The 18,093-nt window shown below is 38.7% G+C and overlaps 3 protein-coding genes across 4 annotated transcripts; 2 read left to right on the top strand and 1 right to left on the bottom strand.

The window, feature by feature from the left end:
* Positions 1-2,679: 2,679 nt before the first annotated feature.
* LOC148200453 (uncharacterized) lies at positions 2,680-3,470 on the top strand. The gene is made up of 5 exons (XM_088112956.1): positions 2,680-2,712; positions 2,794-2,963; positions 3,038-3,127; positions 3,224-3,282; positions 3,340-3,470. The coding sequence occupies exons 1-5, from the start codon at positions 2,680-2,682 to the stop codon at positions 3,468-3,470; spliced, it is 483 nt and encodes a 160-aa protein (XP_087969082.1).
* Positions 3,471-4,735: 1,265 nt separating this feature from the next.
* On the top strand, positions 4,736-8,666 carry LOC124826633 (UPF0481 protein At3g47200-like). Of its 2 annotated transcripts, XM_088111782.1 has the most exons (3): positions 4,736-4,860; positions 5,107-5,964; positions 6,847-8,666. In XM_088111782.1, exon 3 carries the CDS (start codon positions 6,858-6,860, stop codon positions 8,151-8,153), a length of 1,296 nt encoding a protein of 431 aa, XP_087967908.1. In that variant the 5' UTR covers positions 4,736-4,860; positions 5,107-5,964; positions 6,847-6,857; the 3' UTR covers positions 8,154-8,666. The 2 variants fall into 2 exon arrangements, with proteins under 2 accessions (XP_087967908.1, XP_047155508.1); XM_047299552.2 differs by having other exon boundaries at positions 4,744-5,964.
* Positions 8,667-10,851: 2,185 nt separating this feature from the next.
* On the bottom strand, positions 10,852-15,276 carry LOC148200452 (uncharacterized). Its single transcript, XM_088112955.1, has 4 exons — positions 14,241-15,276; positions 13,549-13,931; positions 12,155-12,444; positions 10,852-11,323 (listed from the first exon to the last, which is right to left on the bottom strand). Exons 1-4 carry the CDS (start codon positions 15,274-15,276, stop codon positions 10,852-10,854), a joined length of 2,181 nt encoding a protein of 726 aa, XP_087969081.1.
* Positions 15,277-18,093: the final 2,817 nt, after the last annotated feature.

Raw genomic sequence — 18,093 nt, 5'->3', positions numbered from 1 at the left:
GAAACATGAAGATCATAAAGGGATATGTTAAGAATCAATTGAGACCAAAAGCTTCGATTATAGAGCGCTACATTGCCGAGGAAGCCATTGAATTCTGCTTAAGTTATATGCCAAGTTATGACCCAATAGGACTTCCAAAGAAAAGACATGAAAACAGACGTGAAGGAAAGGGAGTTCGAGGAGTAAGGATTGCAAGTGTAAGTGGAAAAGAAGATAATCAAGCTCATTTGTACATTTTAAACAACACAGAGGATGTTATTCCTTACATTTCACAACACAGTGATAAAATTAAGTCAGCGCATCCACGTATGAGTCAAAAGTGGACACTTAATGAACATAACAAATCCTTTTTAGCTTGGTTTAAGAAAAAGATTCATGCGACAAAGAATGTTTCTGAAAATCTATTGAGAGTAGCTCGTGGACCTAACACTGATGTGATCACTTTCGGTGACCATTACATAAACAATTACTTGTTCTATTCAAAGGAGGAAGACGATAAAAGTAGAGTTCAAAATAGTGGAGTTACCCTATAAGCTGAGATTGTACACTTTTCTATTTCCAAGGATAAGTATCCAATTACAACATCAATAAGTTATTTTGGAATAATACAAGAAATTTGGGAAATTGATTGTCACTTTTAGAGTTCTAGTTTTCAAGTAATTGGTTGACAGTAATTCTAGTGTGGTGACAAAAGACCTGAGATTCACTTTGGTGGATCTTAACAAAATGAGTTACACGGATGAACCATTTATTATGGCTAGTCAAACAAGACAAATATTTTATGTCACTAACGTAGTGAATCATATATGGTCAGTGGTATTGGAAGGGAGAGCCATGCACACAACTGATGATGAAGACTCTTTAGCTATACTTGAGACAAGCTCCTTCTTATCAAGAACCATTGAAAATAAGGTTGATGATGTACCCGATGAAATACATGCAACTTGATGTGATCACAACGAAGGCATATGGGATAAATAGGTGTCTTAACATTGTTTTAATTACTTGTAGAATTTTTTTTTTGTTATAACTATAATTTACTAACACTTTCTAAACATGTATGATGAGCTCTGGATCAGGTCCGATGGGAGGAGGTGGTAGATTTGTGACTCAAATGCCTGATGTCACATCCCGTCGGGTTAATGATAAACCATTGACGGTGGAGTTTGATCCCCGAACATTTGTGCCTATTGGGCACATGCAACATCGTTCAGGAGTTACTTGGGCATGATGGCAAGATATCATGTCCGTATTGTCACTACCTGTTGGGATGATGTCTCAGAGGTTGAAAAAAATCTACTATAGCAAGATATTTTGGTATATTTAAGATGTTTTACTTCCATCATTGACTTATTTTTGTTGATCATGCTTTAACATTAATTTTGTTTTTAATAGGAAAATTGGGATATCCCTAATGATGAGAGGATAAGGAAGAAGATTTTATCCCTTATTGCAGTCCCGTGGAGAGACTTCAAGACGAAAATGACACATCAATACGTCTTTGGCTTTAAACAAAACGACACTTCTTGTACAAAATATAAAATAACTGAGGAGGAGTGGGTGTAGTTTAAAGAATCTAGACTTACTCATGAGTGGCATGTATGTTTTTTAATATTTTGCTCTAGTCACACAAGATGTTAATTTTTGATTTATGCTTAATGATTTTCATTTTTTAATAGGTGAAAATGATAGCCGCCCAGCAAAGGGAGAAGCTTAAGGATACACCACACATAATGTCACATGGTGGTTATGCGTTACTAGAGAAAAAGATGAGAAAACATCGTGCTGAGGAGTTAGGTCTTGAGTCACCTGATCTAGCATCTCCACCAGCTAGACATGAATTGTGGAAGGCTGCACAGACAAAGTCTAATGGCCAGTTTACATCCCAGTCTGCTCAGGAGATATCCCAAAGAATTGTAAGTGGAAACTTTTAACTAATTACCATAGTTCATAAAAAATTATGTAACAAGCTTTTTAATGTGTCTAACTTCATTATGATATCCAGGATGACTTGGTTGACCAACAGAGTCAAGGCACATTTGTGGCATAAGGTAGGCAGGAACTCTTAGTAGCACCTCGTGTGAGCACCAAAGGATCATGCTCTACTGCAGATCGTACTGATTACAATATTCAGTATGAGTTTTTGGTTGATGAGGATCCTCTGCGCGTAGTGGCCGTGGGACGACAGATTGTAGGAGGACAGACCATTCATGGTGCTCCTTTATTGCCCACTCACGCGCGGGTAATGATTGATGATCAAAGAGACCCCTAGGCTCGAGTGCCAGTGCCTACATCTGAAATCCAATTCGTGGGGAGGCCTTAGGCACATTTATAGGTTGGCCTAAGGCTATGATGATGCCATATTTTGGCCCACCAGTGGTATTATATTCTTCTTTTTATTATCTTAAATCTTCAAGTTATAATCAAATGATTCCTAACTTTTGTAAATGTGAGTTGCAAGTCTACCGTCCTGAGAAACAACCAATTTCTCAACCTGTGACTGAGGCTCGTGAGGAAGTTGAAGACCATGTTCCTATATCCATATTGATCTCGAGATTAAATAAGTTGACAAAAGGACCGGTAGAGTTGCGGTGGGAGTTAAGAACATTTGGCCTAGAGTGCTATGTACCATTGTATATTAATTTTGATGATGCATATGAGATCATTAGTGGAGAAAAAATGTTGAACATTTCATGCATACAACTGTGGTTCATGTAAGTTTTTATTTGTTATTTTCCAATTTGTATATTAGTATTATTACTTTTTAATAAATATACTTAACTTTATTCTTACACGTACATGGACACCATCGTAGTAGAATCAGGTCGGGTGTCAGTTTATGGCTTTCTTGAACCTCAATCCATTCAATCATCTGGAAACACATTAGATTCCAGAAAATCATATATTCAAACATGGATGACTAAGTCTAACAGAGATATATATATCGCGCTATACATTGATGTGTATGTGTTTCCCAATATTGTCAGCTTTTATCAAATTTTAATCAATAAACTCACTAGTTGTTGGTACATGATAGGGGCCATTGGCAACTCATGGTGATCGTTCCAAAAAAAGCACAAGTTGTATGGTTTTGTTCTCTTCATAGGAAGATGAAAGCGGAGTTGAAGTCCTTGATACAAACGCAAGTATTACATTCATTCTTATCAATTCATTATGATATTAATATATTAACTTATGTTTCTAATGTTTCAAAATTTTTTAGATTTGTGACTAGGACTAGAGGACAACAACTTGAAATTGTATATCCTAAGGTTGGAATTCGTTGATCTTTAACCTTTAATTTTCGTGGTCAAATTTAAACCATTACATTTGACTAAGTTCTTTCATATGTTTACTGTAATAAGCATAATGATTCCTGGGCATGTGGCTACTACATCATGTCATGGATGAAGGCAACCATCCGAGCAAATATCAGAGGGGAATGGACTGAGGTAGAAATTTACATTTGAAAATCTTACAAATATCAATAAACTTTTGACATTAAAATGAATATAATAGTAAAGTTTATTTTATTTTGTAGCGGTTCAACACTACCTCTTCATTGTCCCCTCCAGTAATAAAGACGATAAGAGAGGATTGGGCATAATATTTGAATAAACATTTTAAATAGCTATAGCTTTAGGTTTTTCCTTTCATGATAGTAGCATTTGCTTACTTGTGTAACTTTTAAACTGTTAATAGATTATTGTGAATAGATTAATACTGTGAATAGATGAATACTGTGAATAGATGAATATTGTGAATAGATGAATACTGTGAATAGATGAATACTATGAATAGATGAACGGAAAAATGGGTTCTTTTAAGTTTTGATGTTAGCATTAGCGTCTTTTAGTTTTACTATTTAATTGGAATTGATGAATTGATGATAGCATGGTTTAAATTAATTAATTCTATGAATATATATGAATTGGAAAACTGGTTTCTGTATTTTAGGGTTGGTTAAATAAGCTAAACCGAATGAAATGTAAAAAAAAAAATAACACTGACGGTAGAGTCAAAGTATACATTGTTCGACGTTCATACATGATAGTAACGTCAAATATCGACACGTTCAACGTTCATACATGATAGTAACGTTAAATATCGATACGTTCGACGTTAACCTTACGTCCTTCCCCTTATACTTGATGTCAAATATTCCTTTAAATATAAATATTTATTCAAATATTACTCAAAAATTGACGTCCTCTTTGAATTTCGACATGAATATTACATCCATTATCTTCCACAGCAACATCAACTTTACGTTAGTTCTCTCGTACATTAGACGACAAATCTTACTATATAAATATTAATATTTATTCAAATATTGGATGTCATTCTCTTTATTAGTGGACGTAACCTCATGTCATTGTACAAAATCGACGTTAGAATTACGTCAAGTCTCGATCCATTTGACGTCAAATTGTTCGAGTAACGTCGCCCAATAATGTTTGACGTAAACTTTACGTCACTAGATATGACGTCGGACTCGAATTCGTCGTTAAAAGCCAATAATAACCGACCTAATATGCTGTTTTTGTACTAGTGGTGCATTCATATTTACCTTCTTGTTTTTGCATTTAAAAATATAAATTGTTTTTAGAAAGTCTTAATTAGTTAAGAAATCACATGATTGTTTAGTGTCGTGAGTCTCTTGGAAAATGATACTTGGTCTTACCAATTATTATTACTTGATACGATACACTGAGGCCTTAATACACATCCTCGCGCATGCGTCAGCATCCTTACCACATCACCAACGCACCAATTCCTTCTCTCGAGAACGCCTCATCCGTCAAGCAATTCTCTCACAGATCCACCACCTCTCCTTCATAAGCATCAATCTCTTCACAGGTTTACACATTTGTTCGTCTTTCCTTTCATTTAACCGATTGATTCCTCATTTCTCACCACTTTCACTGATTGTTCCATTTTCTACCGATTAAACACCTTTAATCCTTTTGATCTTCATTATTCACCTTTCAATCTTTTTTTTGAACCGATTAATCGCGTTATTTTATGTTTTCCCCTTTTTCTAGGGTTTTTATAAGTCGATCTCACTTCTTGTTTGTTCTCTCTCGGTCTTTGCCCTTCCTTTAGTGTTTAGGGTTTTTGCGAAGATAATTGCACTTCAGTTTCATAGTTTCTCTCTGGATCTTGTGTCAAATCATCATCCTGTTGTGTCTTCTCTCGTTGAGGAAGCCTCGAGGATCTGGATCACGCTCGCACAACTTCAATCGGTCTCATCTCCTCAAGCGCTTCCATCACACTTGCTATATATGACTTCAAAATTTGGAGGGAAGTTAACTTCCTGTTCTTCTAATCTATTATATCAATTTGACCATCATATGACTTAATTTAAGAGATATTTTTTAGTTTATTAATTAATTATTAATTAAATCTTTCCTTAAATTTATTAATTAATTTAGTTTGAAATTATTAGTATCACATAAATTATGTATAAGCACCTTAGCTTAAAAGTGACTCTTTCTTCTTCAATTACATCATCATATATCCTATAAAATTTATATTTTTTTTCTTTCCAGTAGTTGAGATATTAATAGGGTAGTTGAGATATTCATTAAAATTTCGGATGTACATTTAATAAGCCTTAGAAATTGTCTCACTATTATATATACAAAGTCATACAAAATTCTTTGACCGCTGGTGCAATTTCTCTTACTCATAAAGCGAAATCTATTGTGTGTGATAAGAAAAGTCAACATGAATTAGTTCCTTCGATGAAGTCAATGAATCTGTATAGCTATCCATTCACGCGTTTATACACGAATTTTCTGTAATATATAGTCAGATTGTTTTCCAGTACCTCTGCCATTGCATGACTGAATACACCAACCAGATCTTCAGATTATAAATATAATACAAGTACCTGCTAATTGCTCCTCACTCATCACAACCTTGTTTGTCATCCTTCTAATCTCAACAAAACCAACTCAGGTAGGTTCCTTCTTTTTTCTCTAGTCAGTTCTTATCCTTTAAGTATCTACTGCTTTAGCATCAATGAAATTGTCAATATTGGAACTGTATTTTATAGTTGATAAATGCTAATTATAGTCCATCTTTTCTTAAACTGTGTTCGTATAGTGTGCAATACATGATGATATTCTTGTTACATAATTACTCTTTTTTTTTTCATTTTAGCATATTAATAAATAAATTGTTGCATGACAATTTAAAAGTATATTTGCAAAGTTGTTATGTTAAAAAAGGTTAATTACTGACAACTATTTCTAATATTAATTACCACGAACACTCTTTATTTTAAAATAAAATTATTTTAAAACTTAATATTTTAATTAGACATAACAATGTTAAAATAATTAAAATTAGTGAATGTATACAATATTAAAACCCAAAAAAATGTTTACAATATTTTCGAAAGTTCAAAATTTAAAAATGATTTTAATTAATATTAAATTTAGATTATCAAAGCTTATAATTTTGAATTTAACTATTTAGTGTCAAGTAAAATTTTGCATGATTTTTCTAGATGCGGTATGCCAAATCGTTTTTTTTAACATAATAAAAAGTATAACATCCAATCTCTTTGTCATACTGTTTCTTGTCACTTATTTTTGTTATTAAATAAAGTATATGAACAGTCCCTAAAATTATAAAATTCATGTTACGTAATCTTTTAACTATTACAGAAATTTCTTTAGATTAATAGTTCAATGTCAGTAATTATATTAATGTAGAGACCAAACTGAGATATTCACAATTTCTATCAAGGAAAGGAGGTAACATCTAGGAATTAAATTGGTTATCTATCCAATTTATTAATATTGTAGTCAATATATATCAACTTTCACGTTACAGAATTTAACCAAATGGGAGGACGATCGAGAGATTTAGCGGGTGAAATACAGAGTTTAGAGAGAGAATGGACAGAGATGCTTCAAGATGTGAAAGCTCCAGACATGGATGAATTCCACAGGCAATGCATTTATAGGGTACCCCCAAATATTCGTGAATATAATCCCAAAGCCTACACACCTCAAATTGTTTCAATTGGCCCTTATCACAAAGTACGTGACGTTGGAAAAGAAGACAACATTTTTCAGTCAATGGAAACTCTTAAACTGAAGTATCTCAAGGGATTTCTAGATCGAACCAACATGAGAGATTTGGTTGTGAAAATGAAAGAGTTAGAAGAAAGCAACATTCAAAGTTGTTATGCAGAGACTATTGAATCTAATGATGATTTCTTAAAGATGATTTTAGTTGATGCTTGCTTCATAATTGAACTTTTTCTAAGATTGCATAGACACAGTGACTGGAAGGGAAAAGACCGTTTGATGCAAAAACCACGGATGCTAGGCTATATTGACCTTGACTTGCTATTACTGGAAAATCAACTTCCTTTCTGTGTTCTTGAAGAACTTCACAAGCTCACTGGTATGAATGAGAACTTTCTTGACATTACTTTAAAGTATTTTGAAAGCAGACTTTTCGGAAACATGCGTCCAAAAGAGAGTCCAAAACACTTCACTGATTTGTTAGTATCTACTATAATATCATCACCAAAACTTGGTCTTGAAAAACTAGAGCGATGCAAAGAAGTTAAACATGTATACAGTGCAAGCCAACTAATGGAGGCAGGTCTTAAGTTCGAGGTCAATCCTAATACAAGCTTTGTTGATTTGACCTATTCTAAATATGGAGTGTTGAGCATGCCAATCTTGAATATACATGACAATACAGAACTTTTGTTCAGGAATATGATGGCATATGAACATTGTCACCTTTCTACTACAAACATCATTACTCAATATGTAGTGATTCTAGATTTTCTTATCAACACTGAAGAAGATGTGAACATACTTGTTGAAAATAAAATTATTGTCAATTGGACCGGTGATGCTAATAAAGTGGCTACAATGTTTAATAATCTCACCTCACAACTTAGCATCCCAGATTTCAATTCACACTATTTCTCCATCTGCAATAGCTTAAATGAATTCTATGAAAATCCTCGCAACAAGTACAAGGCTATCTTCATACACGAGTACTTCAACACTCCTTGGAAAATAGCATCTACTACGGCTGCAATTATGCTACTTTTGCTAACGTTTATTCAGACGGTATGTTCAATCATCTCACTGTTTCAGGGTAAGAAATTATGATATATTAATACTCAACTACTGTAACATCCCAAAATACAGTAATTACTATATTACAGAATTAATTACAATTAACAGTAAAACCAAGCAGTCTTTATATACTGAAAAGAAGTTCCAGAGCCGAACGGCTTCAGTACAAAAGAAACGCGCATAAAACGCATACAAAGGAAACCTAGAACGAACGTTCTTAGATATAAAATAACGTATGCGTCAAAACAGAATCAGGGATAATTAGGACGAACGGCTTTACAAAATATTTAACCGAACGTCCAAACTAATCTAACATTCACATTACTAAACTAACGAGCGCTCTAAGGCTCGGCCTTTACTTCCACTTCAACCAGATTTGCATCTTCCAAATTTTCTTCTTCCAGTAATTCTTCAAGAGATGCACCACCATCTGCTCACATCCACATGGATGATCATTGCAAGACAAGACGAACGTACATAGACATGAGACAACACAACGGAAATATGCAAGGGTAAGCTTATATTATTTAATTCATACAATTAACACATACATTTAACGTTTCAATACACACATACAACAGGTAACTTATCATAGAATAACATAGAAATATGTATATATATATATATATATATATATATATATATATATATATAACAGACCGTCCGGACTGTATGAACCATGTAGTTACAAGCGTCCTTGCACACGAGTGGTGTAATAGCCGGGATATACCTAATCAGCTGCCACTCGAGGTTAGTCCGTCGCCCATGCTAAGTGATGGACTAAGGACCTCCTGCCATTCCCACACATGACTACCCCCTTCTACGTGAAGATGAGTATCACGGAATATCAGGATGGACAGCGAGTCTTAACTTATCCATGTTCATACTTTACCAAATTTAACATTTAACACATCTGAGACGTTCCTCCTTGGAACGCTCGTTCAAATTTCATAATCGTATAACCATTTAATATAGTGTTCAAACGTCTTACCATTTCATATTTGTAACATTTCCATTCTATGTTCCACTCTCTTAAAAAGACGAACGTTCAACTTTCTGAAGGAAGAGGACGAACGTTAAGAGCCAGATTTAGAAGAATCCATTTAACAATCAGGAAGACTCCAAAATAATGAAATCATTTTCAGAATATTTTTAAGTATCAAGAGGTCAGGTTGACTCAACTTGGCTAAGAGATATCAATATGAATACTTAGCTACATTGGGAACCTTTTATTTAAAAGGGATCGACTGCCAGTAAATGACCGAACGCGCCAATATACATTTACTAACCATTTGGACGAACGCTATTTACGTTCATTAAGGATTCGAAGATAAGGACGAGCGTTCAATCTAAGACCGCACGCTTCATCAAGGCGAACGCTAGGTAGATGACCGAAAGTAAATCGTGACGAACGTTCGATACAAGACCGAGCGCTCTTTAGGACGAACGCTTCGGTATGAAACCGAGCGCTATTTAGGACGAACGCTTCGGTATGAGACCGAGCGCCATTTAGAACGAACGTTCGGTATAATACCGAACGTTACGTATTTTTAAAGTTTAAAGTATTACATACCGCTGAGCTAAACCGAACGCTCAGACATTCAAATGGGAACGCACGTTCTCGAGCAGAGTTCTTTCCAAATGAAAGAATTCCATTCTTAAGTTATTTTAAGGAGAACCGAACGGTCTAAGACCGTACGGTGACGAGCGTCATTTATCAAAGGGAAATGATTTAAGTTTCAGATTTCTCAACCTTAACAAATTTCCAGATTTCAACATTTTAACTTATACTTTATACTTCATATGATTCTCAAATTTATGAACTTTATAACTTTCACTTCCAGATTAATTCACATTCAACAATCATCACATTAATAACTCATACATTATAATATTCATCCATCATTCATACGTATCAAACTAACATGCAGAACAAACCAGAATTCATATCCGATATCAGTGAACGTTCATAATAGATCAAACATCATACTTTTCATACATGCAACTCAGATCATACAGCAGGCAGGTATAAATTAAACATATAAGCTTCCCTTACCTGGATAGCAGTGCACGCCCTAATGCAAAAGTTGGGTTTGTCTCTTACAGTGCTCTACCCTCAATTTCACTAACACTTTCATTTGATCTAATCATCAAAATCAGAGATGGCTCAGATATAGTCCATGCATGAACCGAGAGTATGGTTTCGCATGAAACCCTAATGGACAACTACTAGAGAAGGAACTTACCAGCTTGGATTCCAATTCTGTTCGGTCCAAAAGGAAGATCACAGCTGGACGAACACTCCTATGGTGCTGTAAACGTGATCGGAGAAGAGGTGTGAGATTTACAGTAGAGAGAAGTTAAGGGTTTCTAGAGAGAAGTTGGAGGAGATGAAGGGTTGAGGTTCGTGAGGAAGAAGGTGAGTGATGCAGGTGAGAGAGAGTTTTTCAAAAATCTGGTTTTGTTAAACTCACGTTCGTATGAACGAACGTCTCCCAAGCCAACACCTGTACATCAAACTCTGAAATGGAAGCTTCTCCCGCGACAGGTGGCGTGTGTGCATGTGGTGATTGGTGCGTTTTTAATGCCCTGGGAAAATGATGGGCGTGTCTTTCAAGGCACGGCAGAGTGGATAAAAAGGAATTAAATTCTGATTTGACATGTATTTCAGAGTTTAATTATTTAGGGTCTCACATTTTCCCTAACTACAAAAATTTTCGTCCTCGAAAATTTAGAACTTACCCGTAAATAAGTGAGGATACAAGTCCCTCATAGCATCCTCCACTTCCCACGTTGAATCTCCAGTTTTAGCGTCCCACACCACCTTCACTAAACGAACGTTCTTCCCTTTGTGTAGCTTGGTGCGGCTGTCTTCTACACGTACTGGTTGTAACTCCAGCGTTCGGTCTGGACGAAGCTGAACGTTCTCCAACTCCAGTACATGTGATGGATTCGCTATATACTTCCGAAGTTGAGAAACGTGGAAAACTGGGTGAAGGTTTGATAGTTGAGGAGGCAAGGCAAGTTCGTAGGCTACTGGTCCAATCTTTCTCAGAATCTGGTATGGTCCAATGAATTTGGGAGACAGCTTCTTTGGACGAACGGCTCGGCCTACACCAGTGATTGGGTTGAGTCGAAGGAACACATGATCTCCAGCAGCGAACTCCAACGGTCTTCTCCTCTTATCAGCATAAGATTTCTGCCTGCTCAAAGACGTCTTCAACCTCTCCTGAATTTGCTTGACTTTCTCGGTCGTTTGCTGGATAAGCTCAGGTCCAGTTAGCACGTTCTCTCCTTCCTTGAACCAACAAAGTGGCGTTCGACATTTCCTCCCATAAAGTGCTTCAAACTGTGCCATTCCAATGCTCGCCTGGAAACTGTTGTTATACGTGAACTCCACCAGTGGCAAGACTTCATCCCATGCGCCTAAGTGATCTAGGACGCACGTCCTCAACAAATCTTCTAACGTCTGGATAGTTCTTTCAGACTGGCCGTCCGTTTGCGGATGATACGCTGAACTCATCTGTAGTCTGCTTCCTAATTCACCTTGTAGAGATTGCCAAAACCGAGATGTGAATCTCGTGTCTCGGTCAGAAATGATGCTCGAAGGTACTCCATATAAGCGAACGATCTCCTGGATATACAACTTAGCCAAGTTGGTCATCGACGTCTTCAAGTTCACGGCCAGGAAGTGGGCGCTCTTCGTTAGTCTGTCCACAATCACCCAAATCGAGTCATGATTCCTGACCGTACGTGGTAGATGGGTCACGAAATCCATGGATATGCTATCCCACTTCCATTCTGGAATCTCCAATTGCTGCAATAGGCCGCCAGGTCTTTGGTGTTCCGCCTTCGCTCGTTGACAGGTTAGACATGACGCTACAAAACGAGCGACATCGCTCTTCATTCCAGGCCACCAGAACGAACACCGAAGGTCTTGGTACATCTTAGTCATACCTGGATGTATGCTAAGACGACTATGATGACCTTCCTCCAGAATAATTCTCTTCAGCTCGCCATCATTAGGGACGCACGTCCGACCCATGTAACGCAATAAGCCGTCCGTTCCAGTGTTGAAATGTTTGGCCTGATCAGTATCGAGCGCGTCTAATATCTTCACTAATTCTTCATCCTCTCGTTGCTTTATCTTGATACGGTCAAAGATGTCACTGGAAATTCTAAGATTACAGCATCTAATAACGTTCGCTCCCAGGTCGAACTGTAATCTTAGGTCTCGGAAACTCTCCACCAAACTTAGCTCTTTAACCATCATCACCGAGACGTGAACTGCCTTTCTGCTTAGGGCGTCCGCCACTATGTTAGCCTTTCCCGGATGATAAAGTAATTCAAAGTCATAATCTTTTAAGAACTCCAACCAACGCCTCTACCTCATGTTCAACTCCTTCTGATCAAATAAATATTTGAGGCTCTTGTGATCACTGAAGACTTGGAACGTGGATCCGTACAAGAAATGCCTCCAAATCTTCAGCGCAAAAACGACCGCTGCCAACTCCAGGTCGTGTGTTGGGTAATTCCTTTCGTGATTCTTCAATTGACGAGACGCGTAAGCCACCGCTCGCTTCTCTTGCATAAGCACACAGCCCAACCCTTGATGAGACGCGTCGCAGTATACTTCAAAGGGCTTGGACGTGTCCGGGATGATCAATACTGGAGCGCTCGTCAACTTATTCTTCAACTCTTGGAAGCGCTCCTCACACAAATCAGTCCACGCGAACGGTTGGTCTTTCCTGGTAAGCTGCGTCAGCGGTGCTACTATTTTAGAAAACCCTTCAATGAAACGCCTATAGTAGCCCGCGAGACCAACGAAACTCCTTACTTCAGTGACCGAACGCGGACGTTCCCATTCCATGACCGCTCGTACCTTCGCTGGATCTACCGAGATCCCTCCAGCGGACACAACATGTCCCAAGAATTGCACCTCTTTCATCCAGAATTCACACTTGGACAGTTTTGCATATAACTCCTTTTCCCTCAACACGGTTAGTACTGCCCTCAAGTGTTCTTCATGTTCGTCCTTGGTCTTAGAGTAGATGAGAATATCATCTATAAAAACGACCACGAACTTGTCCAGGTACGGCCGGAAGATGCGGTTCATATAATCCATGAACACTGCAGGAGCGTTCGTCACTCCAAATGGCATCACCACGTACTCGTAGTGTCCATAACGAGACCTGAACGCTGTCTTCTGGATGTCGTCCTCCTTCACCCTGATTTGGTGATATCCCGAACGCAAATCAATCTTAGAGAACACCGTTGCCCCATGCAGTTGATCCAACAAGTCATCAATCCTTGGCAACGGGTATTTGTTCTTGATGGTCAGCTTGTTCAATTGCTTGTAGTCTATACATAACTGAGAGCTGCCATCCTTCTTTTTCACCAAGAGCACAGGCGCTCCCCATGGTGATACGCTCGGCCTGATAAATTTCTTCTCCATCAGCTCTTCAATCTGCTTTTTAAGTTCAACCAGCTCTGCAGGTGCCATCCGGTATGGTTGAACTGAGATAGGTGCTGCCGTAGTCACCAAATCAATGGTGAACTCAACCTCACGAACAGGAGGCAGTCTAGGGATCTCTTCTGGAAAAACGTCTGGAAACTCATCCACGACCGTTCGTTCAATACTGCCCTCCCTGGACGTTCGTTCTTTTCCCAATCCTCCGAACTCCTGATCTTCATGTGTCATGATCAGAAAACAGCTTGCTCCTTCCATTATATCCTCCTTTAACTGAACGAGCGTTACCGAAAATTCCTCTTCTTCTTCATCCGGAAACACCAACTCTTTCTTCCCACAATCTATGAGAATGCGATTGGTGGTCAACCAATCCATTCCTAGAATCACCTCCAAACCTTGAAGAGGCAAGCAAATTAAATTCACCTTATAACCACGCCCCTCAACCACAATAGGACATCCAATACATACAGTAGACGTCCAAATCTCTCCAGCTGCCGGGGTAGAAACCACCAGGTCGAACTGCATATCCCTCTCTACTATTCCCAATTTCTCAACACACGCCTTCGAGATGAAGGAGTGAGTCGCCCCCGAATCAAACAACACATGACAGGACACTCCATGCAGCAAGCATTCACTGGTTATAAGGTTACCTGAGTTAGTTGCTTCCGCCTCAGTTATGGCATACACGCGACCCACTGCTTGTGCTCTACCACCTCTCGGTTGGTTCCTCCCAGCATTAGGTGGTCTCGTCACTGTACGTCCGCTCAAGTTGCACTCGTTATCTAAGTGTTTGTTCCTTCCACAAAGATTGCAGTGCTTTCCTCCCATCAGCTGAGGGCATGAATTTCTATAATGCGGCCCTCCACACTGGAAACAAGTAACGTTCCCTTGTCCAGACTGTCCGACAGGAACGACTGCTTGTGATCCACTTGCAGGAGTGGTTTGGCTTGGACGAGCGTCAGGTAGTCTTCTCTGAACGGTACTTCCCCTGGACACGATCGGTCCTCGATTCACTTGTTGCTGTTTCTTCTGTCGTTCCGCTTCAGCCATATTCTTCTCCAACACTTTGGCTCGCTCAACCATATTGGGAAAAGACCGAATGCACAAACTGGATATCAATACCTTCAAATCACTCCTCAGTCCGTTCTCAAATTTCCTACACTGCCACTCCTCATTGGTGGCCATCGTATTGAACCGAACAAGGTGCTTGAACTTGTTGGTGTATTCCGAAACCGACATCCCTCCTTGAACCAGTTGCAAAAACTCTACTTCCTTCGCAAACCGGACGCTATCAGGGAAATACTCCTCGTAAAATTTACTACGGAATACTTCCCAAGTAATAGGGCGTTGAGCGTCTACCAGAATGGCTCTTGTGCTCGCCCACCAGTGGCTTGCTTCCCCTGTCAACAAGTATTCTGTGTACGCCAACCTGTTCTCGTCCGGACACCTCTTGGCGTTGAAAATTCTCTCCATGTCCCCTAACCACTGGTCTGCCTCGTCCGGGAGACCCTTTCCACTGAATTTAGCTGGGTGATGCTGAAGGAAGCTCTCTAAACTCCACTCAGCAGTAGGTTGGGCAGCGTTTGAAGAGGACGCTCCCGGGGTGTGTCTGGTAGCAGCTAGGATCTCCATTAATTGCCTTTGTGTTGTTTCAGAGTTGGCACGAGAGGCCTCCAAACTCTGCATAGCGGCCTGGTTTTGCTGCATCAATGTGGCGTTCTGCTCCAGTAACGTTGTGTTCTGTTGATGCAGCCTTTCAACCACGGTTTCCAACAACCTAGTGTTGCTGGACGTATCAGACTCGTTCGGTTGAGGAGGAGGAGGGAGTCTAGGCGCCATTAGTTCTCTGGATCAGAGAAAAACGATCGTTAGTTAAGTCTAAGAGTTAAAACAATAACTCATTAAACACACAATAAGCACACAGCAAAAACGCAATGCACTCATAACCTACAGCGTCCTTAGAAGAACAAAACTGCTCTGATACCACTAATGTAACATCCCAAAATACAGTAATTACTATATTACAGAATTAATTACAATTAACAGTAAAACCAAGCAGTCTTTATATACTGAAAAGAAGTTCCAGAGCCGAACGGCTTCAGTACAAAAGAAACGCGCATAAAACGCATACAAAGGAAACCTAGAACGAACGTTCTTAGATATAAAATAACGTATGCGTCAAAATAGAATCAGGGATAATTAGGACGAACGGCTTTACAAAATATTTAACCGAACGTCCAAACTAATCTAACATTCACATTACTAAACTAACGAGCGCTCTAAGGCTCGGCCTTTACTTCCACTTCAACCAGATTTGCATCTTCCAAATTTTCTTCTTCCAGTAATTCTTCAAGAGATGCACCACCATCTTCTCACATCCACATGGATGATCATTGCAAGACAAGACGAACGTACATAGACATGAGACAACACAACGGAAATATGCAAGGGTAAGCTTATATTATTTAATTCATACAATTAACACGTACATTTAACGTTTCAATACACACATACAACAGGTAACTTATCATAGAATAACATAGAAATATGTATATATATATATATATATATATAACAGACCGTCCGGACTGTATGAACCATGTAGTTACAAGCGTCCTTGCACACGAGTGGTGTAATAGCCGGGATATACCTAATCAGCTGCCACTCGAGGTTAGTCCGTCGCCCATGCTAAGTGATGGACTAAGGACCTCCTGCCATTCCCACACATGACTACCCCCTTCTACGTGAAGATGAGTATCACGGAATATCAGGATGGACAGCGAGTCTTAACTTATCCATGTTCATACTTTACCAAATTTAACATTTAACACATCTGAGATGTTCCTCCTTGGAACGTTCGTTCAAATTCCATAATCGTATAACCATTTAATATAGTGTTCAAACGTCTTACCATTTCATATTTGTAACATTTCCATTCTATGTTCCACTCTCTTAAAAAGACGAACGTTCAACTTTCTGAAGGAAGAGGACGAACGTTAAGAGCCAGATTTAGAAGAATCCATTTAACAATCAGGAAGACTCCAAAATAATGAAATCATTTTCAGAATATTTTTAAGTACCAAGAGGTCAGGTTGACTCAACTTGGCTAAGGGATATCAATATGAATACTTAGCTACATTGGGAACCTTTTATTTAAAAGGGATCGACTGCCAGTAAATGACCGAACGCGCCAATATACATTTACTAACCATTTGGACGAACGCTATTTACGTTCATTAAGGATTCGAAGATAAGGACGAGCGTTCAATCTAAGACCGCACGCTTCATCAAGGCGAACGCTAGGTAGATGACCGAAAGTAAATCGTGACGAACGTTCGATACAAGACCGAGCGCTCTTTAGGACGAACGCTTCGGTATGAAACCGAGCGCTATTTAGGACGAACGCTTCGGTATGAGACCGAGCGCCATTTAGAACGAACGTTCGGTATAATACCGAACGTTACGTATTTTTAAAGTTTAAAGTATTACATACCGCTGAGCTAAACCGAACGCTCAGACATTCAAATGGGAACGCACGTTCTCGAGCAGAGTTCTTTCCAAATGAAAGAATTCCATTCTTAAGTTATTTTAAGGAGAACCGAACGGTCTAAGACCGTACGGTGACGAGCGTCATTTATCAAAGGGAAATGATTTAAGTTTCAGATTTCTCAACCTTAACAAATTTCCAGATTTCAACATTTTAACTTATACTTTATACTTCATATGATTCTCAAATTTATGAACTTTATAACTTTCACTTCCAGATTAATTCACATTCAACAATCATCACATTAATAACTCATACATTATAATATTCATCCATCATTCATACGTATCAAACTAACATGCAGAACAAACCAGAATTCATATCCGATATCAGTGAACGTTCATAATAGATCAAACATCATACTTTTCATACATGCAACTCAGATCATACAGCAGGCAGGTATAAATTAAACATATAAGCTTCCCTTACCTGGATAGCAGTGCACGCCCTAATGCAAAAGTTGGGTTTGTCTCTTACAGTGCTCTACCCTCAATTTCACTAACACTTTCATTTGATCTAATCATCAAAATCAGAGATGGCTCAGATATAGTCCATGCATGAACCGAGAGTCTGGTTTCGCATGAAACCCTAATGGACAACTACTAGAGAAGGAACTTACCAGCTTGGATTCCAATTCTGTTCGGTCCAAAAGGAAGATCACAGCTGGACGAACACTCCTATGGTGCTGTAAACGTGATCGGAGAAGAGGTGTGAGATTTACAGTAGAGAGAAGTTAAGGGTTTCTAGAGAGAAGTTGGAGGAGATGAAGGGTTGAGGTTCGTGAGGAAGAAGGTGAGTGATGCAGGTGAGAGAGAGTTTTTCAAAAATCTGGTTTTGTTAAACTCACGTTCGTATGAACGAACGTCTCCCAAGCCAACACCTGTACATCAAACTCTGAAATGGAAGCTTCTCCCGCGACAGGTGGCGTGTGTGCATGTGGTGATTGGTGCGTTTTT

Source organism: Vigna umbellata, chromosome 4 (genome assembly GCF_029865625.1).
Source record: "Vigna umbellata cultivar VRB3 chromosome 4, Vumbellata_1.0, whole genome shotgun sequence".
NCBI classification, from domain to species: Eukaryota; Viridiplantae; Streptophyta; class Magnoliopsida; order Fabales; family Fabaceae; genus Vigna; species Vigna umbellata.
This window is presented reverse-complemented; position numbering and strand designations above follow the sequence as displayed.

Coding starts and splice junctions, on each gene's coding strand:
- LOC148200453 (XM_088112956.1), top strand. CDS start 2,680: ATGTTGAACATTTCATGCATACAACTGTGGTTC. Junction 2,713..2,793: donor CATGCATACAACTGTGGTTC/ATGTAAGTTTTT, acceptor CTTTATTCTTAC/ACGTACATGGACACCATCGT. Junction 3,128..3,223: donor AAGATGAAAGCGGAGTTGAA/GTCCTTGATACA, acceptor AAAATTTTTTAG/ATTTGTGACTAGGACTAGAG.
- LOC124826633 (XM_088111782.1), top strand. CDS start 6,858: ATGGGAGGACGATCGAGAGATTTAGCGGGTGAAATACAGAGTTTAGAG.
- LOC148200452 (XM_088112955.1), bottom strand. CDS start 15,276: ATGCAGAGTTTGGAGGCCTCTCGTGCCAACTCTGAAACAACACAAAGG. Junction 12,445..13,548: donor AGAAATTTATCAGGCCGAGC/GTATCACCATGG, acceptor CATCCGGGAAAG/GCTAACATAGTGGCGGACGC. Junction 11,324..12,154: donor TTGCGTTACATGGGTCGGAC/GTGCGTCCCTAA, acceptor GTCTTTGAGCAG/GCAGAAATCTTATGCTGATA.